This window comes from Pongo pygmaeus, chromosome 5 (assembly GCF_028885625.2).
Source record: "Pongo pygmaeus isolate AG05252 chromosome 5, NHGRI_mPonPyg2-v2.0_pri, whole genome shotgun sequence".
NCBI lineage: Eukaryota > Metazoa > Chordata > Mammalia > Primates > Hominidae > Pongo > Pongo pygmaeus.
In genome coordinates this window covers 48,403,657-48,417,889 of record NC_072378.2, presented here as the reverse complement: position 1 = coordinate 48,417,889, position 14,233 = coordinate 48,403,657, and the positions used below count along the sequence as shown (strand labels likewise).

The 14,233-nt window shown below is 38.0% G+C and overlaps 1 protein-coding gene across 5 annotated transcripts in view; it reads left to right on the top strand.

Moving 5' to 3' along the window:
* PTCHD4 (patched domain containing 4) overlaps positions 1-14,233 on the top strand; it is a 231,821-nt gene that overhangs the window by 63,798 nt on the left and 153,790 nt on the right. For all 5 annotated transcript variants that reach the window (XM_063666258.1, XM_063666259.1, XM_063666260.1 and 2 more), the window contains one exon: positions 710-1,190. In XM_063666258.1, the coding sequence (XP_063522328.1) occupies positions 710-1,190 (481 nt within the window). The remainder of the gene's footprint in view (positions 1-709; positions 1,191-14,233) is intronic.

The following is a 14,233-nucleotide window of genomic DNA, read 5'->3' as shown; positions in this document are numbered from 1 at the left end:
TTTGTCTACTGTCATCAATAAGAAAAGGTCTACCTATGTCTGAGGCAGGTGTTCGGAGGGAGCATTGTAATGTGTGAATAGGTGTTCACATCATATTTGGGAAATATTTCAATGCCGTTAAATTAGTTGTAAGAAACAATATTTTTTGTACTGCTCTTCAGTATGCAATTATATTCCCAGAATATAGAGAATACGTAAGAATATTCATGTTTGTGTGTATTTGTATGAGTGTTGGCATAGGAATATGAATGAACCCTAGAAAGATTAGTGTATATTTATAGAACAGATAATTACCTTAACTTTTGAAATATTATTAATTCATGGCAAGCTTTACTTTTGGCTGAAACTGAATCGTAAAACTTGATCCTGTATTAAGGAGTTGTAATGGATTGTTACAAAAAGAAATGTTGGGAAGTGGGATATGAGTGAGATCAAAATATTTATCTACATTTCTCTATGCATGTGGCAATTCTTCTGTAGCTTTGTAATACTTTTTGCATATTTTCTGTCCTTGATCATCATACATGGTATCCCATGTGGCTCCAAATGTTGAAAATAAAATTCTAAATTGCCTCTCCATCCACATCAGTTTCACAATTACTAGCACCTATCTCTGCCTTCCTTGTGCTCCTTCACTTAGAGTAAGAATCTATTCTCTGGAATGTACATCCGTTTGGTAACTGAAGTCTCTTCTTTTTCTGTTTTCAAGGATGGGAGGAACAGTTTTATTGGACACCAACTGGGCGGGGTAGTGGAAGTGCCAAACAGCAAAGACCAGCGGGTCAAGTCAGCCAGAGCCATTCAAATCACCTACTACCTCCAGACCTATGGCTCTGCCACCCAAGACCTCATAGGGGAGAAGTGGGAGAATGAGTTCTGTAAGCTTATAAGGAAGCTCCAGGAGGAGCATCAAGAACTCCAGCTCTACTCTTTAGCATCCTTTAGCCTCTGGAGAGACTTTCATAAGACCAGCATCCTGGCCAGAAGCAAGGTCCTGGTGAGCCTTGTGCTGATCCTGACCACAGCCACCCTCTCCAGCTCCATGAAGGACTGCTTGCGCAGTAAGCCCTTCCTGGGCCTCCTGGGGGTGCTCACAGTATGCATCTCCATCATCACAGCAGCAGGGATCTTCTTCATCACCGATGGAAAGTACAACTCCACCTTGCTGGGAATCCCGTTCTTCGCCATGGGTAACTATCCATCCTTGTGGTAATCGGATTCTTACCGGTTTGGGGCAAGGTAGTATATTTCTTGAATTCTCAGGTGGAAATCTGTTTTAATTTTGCATTGGAGTGTCTGTATCATTACATAAAATTTTACTTGGGGTTGTGTCTGTTTCACCTTATTGGGTCTTTTAGGAAATTATGGGATGAGCAAACCGTCTTCTCATTTAATTTAATGCTGTCAAATGTTTTTAAGTTATACAACATTAGAATTCTCTACTCAGATCCCTCAAAAATAACAGATCAGGGATTATGAGAGACCGAGTTAAGGAGATCCAAAACCTACTTCGAGCAAAATTTTGTGGTCCATATTCATGGCCATTCTCAAGTTGATGGGAGTGAAGAGTGAATATCATGAGATGAAAATTCTGAGAACCAATGATGTGTCCTAATCTGAAAGAACTTCTTAAGTAAGCTTTGTTTATTAATTTATTTCAATGTTTCTGCACAGAGTATACTCCATTCCCCTACCTCTGTATAAACTAAAACCTTCCTGCTGCCACTTAGAAATATCCTCTAATTTTTTTCATCTTTGGTGAAAAGAATTAATGAATAGCCTTAGTCAAGATTATCTCATCTTATAAGTTTTCCTCCAGCTATACATAAACGGTCTAGAAAATAGTATGTAGGTGGTGTGTGTGTGTGTGTGTGTGCATATTTTTTCAAAGAGAAGATCAAATCTGGGAATAAAGGCACGTAAGTGCTTAGCAACAAGATTGATGTGTCTTATCAGAAAAGAGATGATGATGGTGATAGCTATTGGTACAGCAAAAGCGTTCTACACATCAGGTGTGATGTAATTCCCTACGTGTAGCGATTTAGAGAATGAGCTGTAAATAGTTTATTGGTGGTGAACTGACGTGAGCAAGACAGTCTTCATATTAGACACCTTAGGGCTTGCTAGGGGTTTTGCTAAAACTGCTGGTGAACTAATTAGGTAATGGAAAGATTTATCAGGAAAATAGACAATTATATATTCCATACAAATAAAGAGAAGAGCTACCTCTCCTGATGCTTTCATTCCTTAAACAAAATAATTGTTTCTCACTCTCCAGGTTAAAATCAGCTCTGAATTACAGCTTTATTAGCAAATTTAAAAAGATGCAGGCATGTGGTCAGAAAGTCTTCTAGGTGACATAAGCCCTTTCTTTTTCGACCTTAGCAAATGTTTTTGAGAATGAAGTGTGTTTATATGATAGATGCTGGGATCTAACTTATTTATCTATAAACTCAATATCATTGTGGCCATGTTGTTAGTTCATCTTCTTTTTTTTTTTTTTTTTTTTTTTTTTGAGACAGAGTCTTGCTCTGTCTCCCAGGCTGGAGTGCAGTGTCACGATCTCAACTCACTGGAACCTCTCTCGCCCAGGTTCAAATGATTCTCTTGCCTCAGCCTCCTGAGTAGCTGGGATTACAGGTGCCAGCCACCATTCCTGGCTAATTTTTTGTATTTTTAATAGAGACAAGGTTTCACCATGTTGGCCAGGCTGATCTCAAGCTCCTGATCTCAGGTGATCCGCCCACCTTGGCCTCCCAAAGTGCTGGGATTACAGGCGTAAGCTACCACGCCCAGCCAGTTCATCTTGTTAAACCTCAGTTTCTTCTCATATAAAATGAGAAATATAATGATATCATTTTCAAAAACTAGGTTTGAAAAATGTAACAGTATATAATTAAAACAACCCCTGTGGAAGTCAGTGTGGCGATTCCTCAGGAATCTAGAACTAGAAATACCATTTGACCCGGCCATCCCATTACTGGGTATATACCCAAAGGACTATAAATCATGCTGCTATAAAGACACAAGTACACATATATTTATTGTGGCACTATTCACAATAGCAAAGACTTGGAACCAACCCAAATGTCCAACAATGATAGACTGGATTAAGAAAATGTGGCACATATACACCATGGAATACTATGCAGCCATAAAAAATGATGAGTTCATGTCCTTTGTAGGGAAATGGATGAAATTGGAAATCATCATTCTCAGTAAACTATCGCAAGAACAAAAAACCAAACACCGCATATTCTCACTCATAAGTGGGAATTGAACAATGAGAACACATGCACACAGGAAGGGGAACATCACACTCTGGGGACTGTTGTAGGGTGGGGGGAGAGGGGAGGGATAGCTTTAGGAGATATACCTAATGCCAAATGACGAGTTAATGGGTGCAGCACACCAGCATGGCACATGTATACATATGTAACTAACCTGCACATTGTGCACATGTACCCTAAAACTTAAAGTATAATAATAATAATAATAAAAGAAAAGAAAGAAAAGCTCATAGCCTATACTAAATGCTAAGTAAATATTGGCAAGTTTTATTATTTAACCTGATGTTTTAAGTGCGGTGGATTCACTGATGAATAGAAAACAGCCCTTGGCTTTAGGAAATTGAGCCTTCCTGGATTTTGCATATCATCTCTAAATACATATTAATATTGTTAGTAAATAGTACCTTTCTTTTTCCCAAAGAACTTATTCTATAAAAAATTCTTGTCATCAATGACAAAGATGAGTCTAGATTTGAACTATTTACACTTGTTACTTTTTTTTAATTAAGTCTCATCGCTTGAAATAATAAGATTTATAAGAACCACACAGCATGATTTACAAATGAAACATAGTTCATTGGAGGTTAACAAATTGGACACCTTACTGCTTTCCAAGGTTCCTTTCTAAAACTGCTGATGAACTAATTAGGTAATGAAAGCATTTACCAGAAAAATATACAATTACATATTCCATACAAATAAAGAGAAAAACTACCTCTACTGATGCTGGATTGTAACCTAGGCTCTACGAAGCCTGAGAGGTATTTCCATTCCTTAAACAAATAACTGGAATGCTAAAAGCCACAGTGAGGGAAAAGTCTAGACCCTTCAACACACACTTTGCACCTCTCCCAGTGACTTTTAGAATCATAAATAAACCCTGGACAGTGTAGATGCAGACTTTAGGAAGACTGCTTAATGGTCCCTCTGAAGTATTTCTGCAATTCAAGTCCTTAAAATCTTCTGAAAGGATCATTTCTGCTATTTCTGAAAACATACCAACAGAAGACCTAAGAACATATACTTTAAGATTTTTACTCCATGAAGGGGGCATTTGTTTTGTTGTGTTTTGTTTTATTTTTAAAATGATTGTAGTAGAAAAGAGGCCAAGATTGAGAACTGGTGAAATAAAAGGAACACTTTGCTAGGTTTTCATCCCAGCTTTTCTACTAACTCTGTGTGTTACATTGGGCAGTTCTGTGAAGTCCCTTTGCCCTAAGTCCTTCATATATAAAATAAAGAATTTGGAATCTTCAGCCTTACAATTTGAAGATTTCAAAATACAATTTGTTTCATCTTTGAAGTTAGTATTTAATCCTTTATAAAAACCTTTAAAGTATATGTTATCCTCAAATCTCTAATCTATAGTCTCCTTTGTTGCCTTCTAACGCCTTCAGAGATAGAAAGAGAGAGACAGAGAGGCTTAGAATAGAAAAATCACAGCTTTGCATACAGAGCCTCAGATACACAAAGCTGTCAGACATAAAAGCATATTGCTATGAAAGTGGTGAGGTGGAATGTGAAGTTGAGCATAAATATGTTGTGTTTGCCACATATATATCTGCTAGTGGTACACACGATAATGGTTGAAACCAGTTTTTGATGAATTACAGTTTACATGTTATCAAAACTGCATAATCCCTAAGTTAGTTGGGTATAAGGGAAAGAAGCCCAACTCTTTACCAGCCCAACTGGTAAACCTCTATTTCTATTCCTGTCTTCCTAAGATGACTTCTTTGAGGTAGTGAATATTTATTTACTCCATTATGCGTCAATACTCAAACCATTCATGCTCATCAGTATCATCCCTGAAGCTGGGTGTGTCGCTGATACTGTTTGTTCCTCACACTGAACCGGCTTAGCTGTCTTCTCTTCGACTGCCTATCTCGCCTCTGTACTGCATCTTCTTGTTCTTTTTGTCTTGTCATTCATCCACTTAATATTCTCAAAGTCATTTCAGAGGCATATATACTGTACCTAAATATCCCACGTTTTTTAAGCCAGTGACAATTTTTATACTTTGTCCTGGTGTTCTCATAAAAAAAATTATGTGTGTCAAATTGTATGTCTCAGATTTGGGTTTAGAAAAAAAGATTATTAGAGGGGCATGCAGTCTCTCTAGAGCAGTATTCAGAAAGAATTCCAGAATTCTAATATTTTTTTTTCTTTTGAGATGAAGTCTCTCTCTATCACCCAGGCTGGAGTTCAGTGGCATGATCTTGGCTCACTGCAACCTCCACCTCCCGGGTTCAAGTGATTCTCCTGCCTCAGCCTCCCAAGTAGCTGGGACTATAGGAGTGTGCCACCAAGCCTGGCTAATTTTTGTATTTTTAGTAGAGATGGGGTTTCACCACGTTGGCCAGGCTGGTCTCAAACTCCTGACCTCAGGTGATCCACCTGCCTTGGACTCCCAAAGTGCTGGGATTATAGCATGAGCCACCGCGCCGGGCCATAATTTTTTTAAAAAATACTTGAAAGGACCTCATTTAGCACTAGCCTAACATCCTTTCTCTCTCTAAGCACATACCAATGAGAATGGCACTAATTTAATTTATAACTCATTGTCAGCCTTTTTTTCACCTCATTTGCTTTATGTGGATGTGTTTCCTCTTTCTGGAAGGAGAAATATGGGCTAATATCACATACAGATGCCAAGCTGGCTCATTCTGTACTTTGCTGATATTCTATGGATAGTTGCCAGGGACAGTAGTAGCCTCGGATCACTATTATTTTTTTGTCCATTCTGAGTCTGCGTTATGTGTAGAAGTCTCACTTCAGTCAGCTCGACACCACAGGACACAGTGATGACTCGTTTTTTGCAAGGAAAAACAAGCCTTTCAGATACAGATTTTCACTCATTTTTCCAAACTGAGACTCACATTAAATTATTTATTAATTTTCAAAGATTTATTGAGCATCTACTATGTTCAAGGAATTTTTGGGTTCTGGAGTAAAAGGCATTGAACAGAAATGATCAAGTTGTCACCCTCGTGAACCTTACGTTTTAGGACTGCAGAGGGGATGAATAGGACAACTAAATAGAGAAATATAAACTATGTTATATGATTCCTAAGTGATATAAATAAAACAAATAAAGCAGAATAAGGGATAAAGAACATAAGCGGTCAGATAAAAGCCTTCCTAAAGACTAAAATTGAAGCAGAGAGCTAAACGAAGCACCTGAGATGAGTGGCTCTGGCAGAGAGAAATATATGTGCTAAGGCTTTAATATAGGACCTTGCTTGGTGAAGCTGAAGAAGAGCAAGAAAGTGAATATGTCTGGATCAGAGTCTGATCTGAGTATGAGTGTTACAAGAAGGGGTCTAAGAGGTAGTATTGGGTCAGGTCATATAAGACACTGAGAATTAACCTTCGGGTGAAATTAAAGCTGTTTGAAGTATTTTGAGACAAGAGGGTGTGGTCTGACATACTTTATAAAGACATTTTTGTCTACACTACATAAATTAATTTGCAATGGGGCAAGAATAATTCTACAGAGACTATTTAACAGTTTATTGCAAATTTTGCATGGGATATAATGGTGATGTGAAATAGCACGGGAGCAGGGATGGTGATAAAAAGGAATTAGACTCAGGATAAATATTTGAAAATAGAATTGACAGGACTCAGTGAGGGACTAGATAAGATGTGTAAGAGAAAACGAATTGTCAAAGATGACCCCAAGCTTAGAGGATCAAATAAGTGATAGAATGCATTTGCCATTTACTGCAGTAGTGAAGTCATGAGAGGAATTCATTGTGGGGGAAATATCAAAACCAAGTGGCAAATGTGGAGTCAGTAATGTAACACAGTACATAGATCAGGTTCAGAGGAAATCTGTAAATTACGGCTGAAGATACAAATTTGAGATTCATCACAGCATAGCTAATATTGAAAACCATAGAATCCAATGAGATCAAGTATAAAGATAAATATAAATGAAAAAATAAGACATCCAAGATTTGAGCCCCGGAGCATTTCAATGGTTAGAAATTGGGAAGATGAGAGATTCAGAAAATGATACTAAAAAGGATCAGGCAGAAAAATAGCATGAGAAGCAAGAGAGAATAACGAATCAACAGCAGAGTAAAGAAAGTGTTTTATGAAGGAACGAGAGTGATTGTTCCAAAAGCGGCTAAGAAATTGTGTCTGTTGAGAACTGAGAAGTAGCCATCTGATTTAGCAATATAGAAGTCATTGGTGACTTTGAAAAGAGCTGCTTGGGGGAATGCTGAAAATGAAAGGGAAATTTCAAGAGATTCAATGCAGATTGGAGGGAATGAAGTGAAGATAGTGAATAAAGACAATTCTTTTTATTATTATTATTATACTTTAAGTTTTAGGGTACATATGCACAACGTGCAGGTTTGTTACATATATATACAGGTGCCATGTTGGTGTGCTGCACCCAGTAACTCGTCATTTGACATTAGGTATATCTCCTAATGCTATCCCTCCCCACTCCCCCCACCCCACAACAGGCCCCAGTGTGTGATGTTTCCCTTCCTGTGTCCATGTGTTTTCATTGTTCAATTCCCACCTATGAGTGAGAACATGTGGTGTATGGTTTTTTGTCCTTGTGATACTTTGCTGAGAATGATGGTTTCCAGCTTCATCCACGTCCCTACAAAGGACATGAACTCATCCTTTTTTTATGGCTGCACAGTATTCCATGGTGGATATGTGCCATGTTTTCTTAATCTAGTCTATCATTGTTGGACATTTAGGTTGGTTCCAAGTCTTTGCTATTGTGAATAGTGCCACAATAAACATACGTGTGCATCTGTCTTTATGGCAGCATGATTTATAATCCTTTGGGTATATACCCACTAATGGGATGGCTGGGTCAAATGGTATTTCTAGTTCTAGATCCCTGAGGAATCACCACACTGACTTCCACAAGGGTTGAACTAGTTTACAGTCCCACCAACAGTGTAAAAGTATTCCTATTTCTCCACATCCTCTCCAGCACCTGTTGTTTCCTGACTTTTTAATGATCGCCATTCTAACTGATGTGAGATGGTATCTCACTGTGGTTTTGATTTGCATTTCTCTGATGGCCAGTGATGATGAGCATTTTTTCATGGGTCTTTTGGCTGCATAACTGTCTTGTTTTGAGAAGTGTCTGTTCATATCCTTTGCCCACTTGTTGATGGGGTTGTTTGGTTTTTTCTTGTAAATTTGTTTGAGTTCATTGTAGGTTCCGGATATTAGCCCTTTGTCAGATGAGTAGATTGCAAAAATTTTCTCCCATTCTGTAGGTTGCCTGTTCACTCTAATGGTAGTTTCTTTTGCTGTGCAGAAGCTCTTTAGTTTAATTAGATCCCATTTGTCAATTTTGGCTTTTGTTGCCATTGCTCTTGGTGTTTTAGACATGAAGTCCTTGCCCATGCCTATGTCCTGAATGGTATTGCCTAGGTTTTCTTCTGGGGTTTTAATGGTTTTAGGTCTAACATTTAAGTCTTTAATCCATCTTGAATTAATTTTTATATAAGATGTAAGGAAGGGATCCAGTTTCAGCTTTCTACATATGGCTAGCCAGTTTTCCCAGCACCATTTATTAAATAGGGAATCCTTTCCCCATTTCTTGTTTTTGTCAGGTTTGTCAAAGGTCAGATGGTTGTAGATATGTGACATTATTTCTGAGGGCTCTGTTCTGTTCCATTGGTCTATATCTCTGTTTTGGTACCGGTACCAGTACCATGCTGTTTTGGTTACTGTAGCCTTGTAGTATAGTTTGAAGTCAGGTAGCATGATGCCTCCAGCTTCGTTCTTTTGGCTTAGGATTGACTTGGCAATGCAGGCTCTTTTTTGGTTCCATATGAACTTTAAAGTAGTTTTCTCCAATTCTGTGAAGAAAGTCATTGGTAGCTTGATGGGGATGGCATTGAATCTATAACTTACCTTGGGCAGTATGACCATTTTCATGATATTGATTCTTCCTATCCATGAACATGGAATGTTCTTCCATTTTTTTGTATCCTCTTTTATTTCATTGAGCAGTGGTTTGTAGTTCTCCTTGAAGAAGTCCTTCACATCCCTTGTAAGTTGGATTCCTAGGTATTTTATTCTCTTTGAAGCAATTGTGAATGGGAGTTCACTCATGATTTGGCTCTCTGTTTGTTATTGGTATATAAGAATGTTTGTGATTTTTGCACATTGCTCTTTTGAGGGATTTTGCATTAAAAAGAAATTAATGTTTGCATGCTGATGGGAACACTCAGGTGAGAAAGAAAACTTTATAGGAAAGCAGAGAGAGGAAGAAATTGCAGAAGCAATGCCACTGACTACAAAAGAAGGGACTAGATTCAGAGCATAAGTGGAGTCACTGCATAGACAGTTCACCTACTATAGGTAAAGGAAAGGCCTAATACATAGACAGATCCAGATAACTCAGTGCGTACAGGGATGAGAGCATGTGGAAATTCTCCTCTGTGCCTTCAGCTTTGTCAGCAAATATGAAGCCAGTCATCACCTGAGAACAAACTTGGGGAAGGAGGTGTTGGTTTGTGGAAAGTGAAAGGAATTTGAGTCACCTTGGAAAACTGGAGACTGAATTAAAGAAAATTCGGAAAGATAACTAGAAAGCTCTAAAGGCCCACTTGAAGCTTGTGTTCATGAATTTTTTTAAAAAAAGAAATGAGTAAACATGGTTGCTGTTTTTTTAACCCCTAGGCACATATAGTTGGGTAGAAGAGTTAAGTAGGTGTTGAGTTGAATTTAATCCAAAAACAAAAAATTAAGTTTACAGTATATACAAAGATGTGACTATAATGACAGATCATGAAAATTGTGCAGGTCAGGGTCAGCTAGACTAGACTATGTTGCAATAACAAATAATGCCTTGATCATGTTAACATAACAAAGATATATTTCTTGCTTATCTCACAGTTTGGTGTGGGTCAGGAAGATCTCTTTGCCACCTCTCTTCCAACAGAAACTCAGGGATCCAGGATGCCTCCATCTTGTAACCATGCATCCTCAGAGTTTGTGTTCAAGGCCATGCAGGCAAAAGAGAAAATAGTTAGAGAATTCACACCGATTTGTAACAGCCTTACCTCAGAAGTGATGCAGTTACTTCTTATACATTCTATTGGCTAGCCAACAGCAAGGAGTATAGAAAACGCAGATGGGCAAATGGATTGTTTTATGAGCATCACTTGTCTCTTTCAAATAAACTAAGCCAAATAATAAAGGAAATGGCAATATTATTCCCTAACATCACTATGGTAAGAAATTGATAAGTTGAAATATTATGGTTCTTTCTGGGTCAGGTAATTGTCTTACGTTGGCGTTTGTTCTAGTTATCTATGACTAGATATCTAGTTAACTAAGTTGGAGATTTCTAGTTATCTATGACAAACACCACAAAATTTAGTAGGATAAAACAACCACTTTATTATGTTCATGGATTCTGTGGGTCAGTAGTTTTGAGAAGACATAGCTCTTCTCACCTCTGCGTTGTGCACATCTATTTCCCAAAGCATGAACCAGCACAGTGTTTAGGATATAGTGGGCCCACTAAGACTTAATGCTTGGCTAAAGTTCTTTATAATGATTATTTTACAGTATTAGAAATGTCTCTAATATGTTGCCACAGGACTTATTTTACTCAGGATCATCAAACACGTCAAAATCCTTCCTAAAATAATTCCATTGCTATAAGAGAAAGGACCTTATTATGACATCTGGAATGTTTAGTTGGAGCTATTTCTTAACCATATTAGTTGTAGTCATGCTACTTTGGTGACAGTCACCTCCTTTGGAAAACACTGGCCAATGATGTGAAAATATTCCCATGTTTATGCTTAGAGGCTTACAGTCAGACGACCTGGAGTCCAGTCCAGCTACTGCCTCTTACCTGCTAGATGTCTTGTCCCTGGTCCTCCTTCATGTTACTCTCTCACTGGATGAGGAAGAACTCATTGTTCTTTAACATCTCTTCCACTTTAGCTCTTTAATCAGTGAATCATTTATTTGACACTCATTCTGTATGTCATCTCTTCTAGAGTTTTGACTCACTGGGGGATAGAGCTGTGTCTCCTTGGCATCTTTGCCATTGTCTAAAGTACCCACAGTCAACATTTTTAAACATTGACTTATTGGTGGCTTTTATGATTGCTAGAGTTCTTTGAGCAAGAAAAGTCTTAACTTTTGGTTGTTTTTAGCTTAGATATTTTAATGTGCCTATTTTTATGTATGTAATTCTTTAGTTTTAATTTTCTTGCCTATTTATTTCCTTCTCTGTTCTTCTTTTAGAGCTTTGACATGGACCTACTCTGTCAGACCTTTCTAATGAAGTGAGACATTGTCTCACTAACTGGTTTTGCTAGACCTTTTAAAGGAGGTGGAAAAGATAGCTATCTTGGCATAAGAAGTAAGAGGTGAATTTTATGTCAAGCATTTGAGGTAGCATTGACTAGTGTGTGCTTTTTATTATACAGCACTGTCCAACACTGCTAGTAATTTTCCTGACTCCTTAAGGTTCTACATCTTCTTTGGAATCCACCTCCGTCTCTTGCACTTTTTACTGCAAATGAGTTTCCTCAAGTGGTTACTGAAGTTTAGGAATGAGAAAGAGTACTGTTACATAACAATTTTACTGAGGGTGAGATGCATATGGACCCATTTTAGTAATCTTGTTTATCTTGAGGGTAGCTGATATGCTAGTTTAGATTTTTTAAATGGAAAGATTTGTAAATATGCCTCCTGTTGTTCAATATGTGCTGCTCTTGCTTTTTACTTCTTGAGTCAGATAGTGAATCAGGATTGAATAGCTAAGCAGGGAGGGACATGGGAGTGACATCAATTTATCCAGCACGTGGTAGAATAATAATATGTCAGGTACTTCCATTTCTCCAGCATCTAAGCCATCCTCAAATACATGTCTATCAAAAGCAACCTTAACACTCCTCATTAATTGAAGTCCACTTTACTGTCATGTCAGAATGTCCCAAGAAAAAAATATTCCTGGTGCAGGACAGCTGCAATTGCCAAACAGAATGGGATTTTTTTTCTGCAGTACTGCATCAAGCAAGGTAAATGCTGCAATTGAAACTCTGGAAACTTGTAGGGTGAAAATGCATTAGGGGTTATGCCGTTGTTTTTCTGAAGAAAAATGTATTGAAAAATGGGAGATACACTTCCTAGATTCAATTATCTTTCAAGCCAGTATTATTATACCTAGTGATCTAACAAAAAAGAAAACTGGCAGAGAAAGATGAGATACATTCTATGTTTATTTGATGGTCCCAGAGGCCAACCTTAGGCTTCCAAGAATTGAGAACCCCTGTGGGCTAATTCCCACCTGCCTTCCTGGAACATGGTGGCTTATATTTGCAGCAAGTGTTTGTGTATCATAGTTGTCGGCTTCTTTGTTAATGATTGAGTAATGCCTTAATCCAGACCAAGACAAAATTCTAATATTCAATACTTGACTTACAGATATCACTATGTACCCTTAGCAAATCAGTCTGAGTACAATCCTGAGTTTGAGTTTAATATAAAGAAGATGCTGCTGTTTGTTTTGCTGATTCCCCTCATTGACTTAGTCTAAATAGAAATAAGACTAGGTCCAGGCCAGTGATACTTGCAGTGATTGTTTCCCTTTTAGGTGTAACATTCTAAACTAAATATTCTATTTAATGATATAAAGTAAGATAGTATATTAGTAAAGAGTATTCATTAACAGTATTTGAGGTGACATAATAAAAAGCATAAATAATATGGCCATATTACTAAATGATAAAAGCCAAGTAATGAAGGAAAATGAGATAATTTTACCAGAAATAATTGGGGACAAAATTAGGTTAAACTACTTTTTAGCACAAAAAAAGAAGAAAAAAGAGAAGAAGGAGGTTAACTGGCTCACTTCATCGAATGAAAACCAAATAAGATCACACAAAAGAGATCACTGAAAGGCACCTAACGTGTAGGTTTTGGGGTGAGACTGATGAACATAATGAGGACTCATTATAATACTTAGCAATAAATTGATGGCTTCATTCTCTATAATTCTATTACCTTCCTCCTCCTTTACCCTGCCATGATCAAGATTCCAGGCAAGGTTATATACTTTACTGTGTTGCCACAATGGGGGGCAAATAATAAGTGGTGTGTTCAATAATTATTTCTTGAATGAATGACTTGTGATTTTACTAGCTCACAGCAAAGATAAAGGTTATTTTTTTAGAAAAATGTTATAAACCTGAGTGTAAAATTAGGTGTTCTTTTAAAAAATTTAAATCAATGGCTTTTAAACAAAGCCACTGAAAGTGATTGGGTGATGAAGGGATTTGGGTGTTTCAAGTGTAAGTTTAGTTTAAAAGTTGTACCTTTTCGTGTTTGTGTGGAGCTTCATGCACTTAAAAGTATTCAAAAATGGCCATTTTTTTATGAATATGGATTCCTTATTTGCCAAGAGGTAAGTAGGGATGCTGTTTCTATTAAATAAGAAAGTAAAGTCATCAGAACCATTCTCAAGACTATGTGGTCAGGATTAGAACCTGCATTTCTTGACTTTGCCTCCCAGGCTCCTTGGCTCTGCTAGCTGTTCTCCAACTGAGCCCGGGGCTTCTGGGGTACAGAGGGTACTGCGGGGCCTGAGAATAGTTGAGCCAGCAGGAGTCTCACTTACTCTGTAGCCCAGGCTGGGGAGCAGTGCTGCAATCTTGGCTCACTTCAACCCCTGCCTCCTGGGTTCAAGTGATTCTCCTGTCTCAGCCACCCAAGTACCTAAGATTACAGGCATGCAACACCACACCCGGCTAATTTTTGAATTTTTATTAATGATAGAGATGGGGTTTCACCATGTTGGCCAGGCTGATCTCCAACTCCTGACCTCAAGTAATCCGCTCGCCTCAGCCTCCCAAAAGTGCTGGGATTACAGGCATGAGCCACCGCGTCCAGCCACTCTCTCCTGATTCTGACCATGCCCTTGGCTC